Raw genomic sequence first — 2,738 nt, forward strand, 5'->3', positions numbered from 1 at the left:
CCCCCCCCTCTCTCTCTCTCTCTCTCTCTCTCTCACCCTTCCTCACACACACACACACACACATACGCACACACGCACGGTCATTTACGAACGCACCATCACATAATATTATGCCTTCAAGCACGTTGGCAGACGAGGTTGTTTTTGCTTCAAAATTAAATTTTTGGTAGGTAGTCGTTTCTGTTTCGAAGCGTTGCTGCTGTTTACAGATATTGTGAGTGTATATTATTCATTTTATTGGGGGCGGGAAAAAAAAGGTGTTGCTATCATGTGTGTAGCAATGACTTTGTGTCTAATGGAAAAAAGTGTATTTTTAATCAGCGTTTTAACTGATGTTAACTTTGCTGCTTATTGTGGCCCTATATGTTTTACATTGTAGTAACGAATTTTTCCCTTTTATTTTCTTTCCAGCTGGATGCGAAAAAGAGTCCGCTGGCTTTGTTGGCCCAGACTTGCAGTGCCATTGGCAAAGACACATCCCCCTCCAAACCGATCATTCCTCCCCTGGAGAAGAAAGAGAACAACAACGACAAGCCTTTGGATAAGTCACTAGGAGAGCCAGAGAACACGAAACGCCCCAGTTCCCATGGCAACAGCAAAGACTCTGGTCGAGACTCAAAGCCGGGCTTCAGGACTTTCCCTCCCAAGGAAATCCCGCCCCTCGTGCCAATCTCTGGCTCCGCGGGCAGCGATAAGCCCATGAGTCTGTCAGGGGCGGAGCCTAAGTCTTCGTCTCCCTCTGGACCTGTTGGAGCCAGCGTCCCTCCGTCCTCCTGTCCGCCATCTTCCTCAAGACCCGTGTCAGCCGGGGGTCATGTGATTCCCAACCAGAGATCAAGCTCGAGAAGTAGCACGGGCAAAGGCGAGGGCTCCTCCTCTTCCTCCTCCTCCGAGTCTCACCCCCACCACCAGCACAGCAGTAACCACGCCCACCACAGACATCGTGATTCGCCAGCCTCCTCCTCCGGCTCCTCCTCCTCCCACCCGAGCGCCCCGTCCCCATCCTACTCCAAACCGTCGAGCTCGGGCAGCACACCTGTGATGCATAACTCTTTATCCTCATCATCCTCCTCCTCCTCCTCATCCCTCACCCACAGCAGCAGCACAGTCAAACCTTCAGCCACCCACCCGTCTGTACTAGGAGGTCTTCCCACCCCTGCCCACCTCGGTGGCTACCCGAATCCCCTCGCCCTCATGGGCCACGGACTTGACCCAAGCTCATCCAGCTATCACAGCGCGCTCGCTGCCGCCCATTCCAGTTTATCCAGCTTCTCCGTTTGCGCAGCAGCTCAATCGTCCGCCTTGAAAGCCGCAGCTGCTGCCGGATCTCCCTCCGCGCTGTCCCCCTTCGTCACATACGCCCGCGTCCGCACGCCGTCCGGAGCGACGACGCTGGTGCCCGTGTGTAGAGACCCTTACTGCAACAACTGCCAACTCACTGTACAAAACTCCCACCTCTCCTCCAACTGCAACGCTCCCGGTTGCGCCCAGTGCGCGCACGAGAAGTCCCTCACCAGCTTATCCACCCTAGGACTAGCCGGAGCTCCCAGCGCGGCGGCGGCGGCGGCGGCAGCCTCCTCCATGCTCCTCCCTCCCTTCTCCTCCTCCACCTCCCTCTCCTCCAGCATGTCCGCCCTCTCCTCCCTCCACTCCCTCTACCCTCACAGCGCGCTGGTCGCGGCCCACCAAGGACTTCCATACGTATGCAATTGGATCGCCGGCAACGACTACTGTGGCAAACGGTTCTCCTCCTCAGAAGAGCTGCTCCAACATTTGAGGACACACACCTCCTCTATGGACGTTTCCAATCTGGCCGCGTCCTACGCTGGTCTCGGACTCCCATCAGCCCTTGCGGCATACCCCCACCTGGCGGCCCCCGCCCCCCTCAGCCCCAACTCCCTGAGGAGAAGTTACCCCACCAGCCTCAGTCCTGTCAGCTCTCTCCTAGGCGCGAGCCGCTACCACCCGTACAAGTCCCCTCTGTCCGGTGTTGGAGCCACGCCCCCCGCCCCTCAGAGCTTCCCCCCTGTAGGTCCCTACTATTCTCCCTACGCCATCTACGGACAGAGAATAGGGGCGGCTGTTGTGCCATGACGTCACTGACTGAGAGAAGACTTTATTGACAGTTGTGTGTTGCTTCTACGATTGTGATCATAATATTATAATTTACTTTCGGAGTTCTGAAAATTGTTTTGAAAACTTGGGGTTGTCTGCAGTCGAAGTATTTATGTTTATCATAATTTTGATGTCGTATTTTTTTCCTTTGTCTCAAAGGACCTTATAAGGTACATATTTCGCAAGTCAACTTCAAATTTTTACATTTCCTACCACTTTCCGATATTTGAGAAATGTTGATAAAATAACGTTTACGACAAAGTTGACCAAGTGGTCAATCATAAAAGAAAAAATGGTTAAAGAAATAGAACACTTTTTGTCTTAATTTTAAGGTCACAAATGGAAAAGGTGGATGATGTAATTATTACTAATTAATATCTTATGATGTCGAGTCCCAACTTTTCTAGTATTCCAAAGATGGAACTCAATCCATGCAATGGGCTAACCATTGCATTTTATGGTTCCTCTTTCTTATGCATTTGACTGTCTTTCATTTGAAAATTCACTTTTCTTGTCTTGATATTTGTGTTTCTGTGTTTTATTTTAACTTTTAAAAATCAACATTTTGTATGAGTATTTCACGGTTTTTTTTTGGGTGTACGGGGGTGGGGGCCTCGGGGTGG

The 2,738-nt window shown here is 51.5% G+C and overlaps 1 protein-coding gene across 1 annotated transcript in view; it reads left to right on the top strand.

Annotated features, from left to right (window-relative positions):
• Window positions 1-2,593, top strand: part of LOC101863309 (zinc finger protein Noc) — an 8,873-nt gene extending 6,280 nt beyond the window's left edge. The window contains exon 2 of the mRNA XM_005089199.3: window positions 412-2,593. Coding sequence (XP_005089256.1) covers window positions 412-2,094 — 1,683 coding nt within the window. The 3' untranslated portion in view covers window positions 2,095-2,593. The remainder of the gene's footprint in view (window positions 1-411) is intronic.
• Window positions 2,594-2,738: the final 145 nt, after the last annotated feature.

This window comes from Aplysia californica, unplaced genomic scaffold (genome assembly GCF_000002075.1).
Source record: "Aplysia californica isolate F4 #8 unplaced genomic scaffold, AplCal3.0 scaffold00004, whole genome shotgun sequence".
In the NCBI taxonomy this organism is placed as follows: Eukaryota; Metazoa; Mollusca; class Gastropoda; order Aplysiida; family Aplysiidae; genus Aplysia; species Aplysia californica.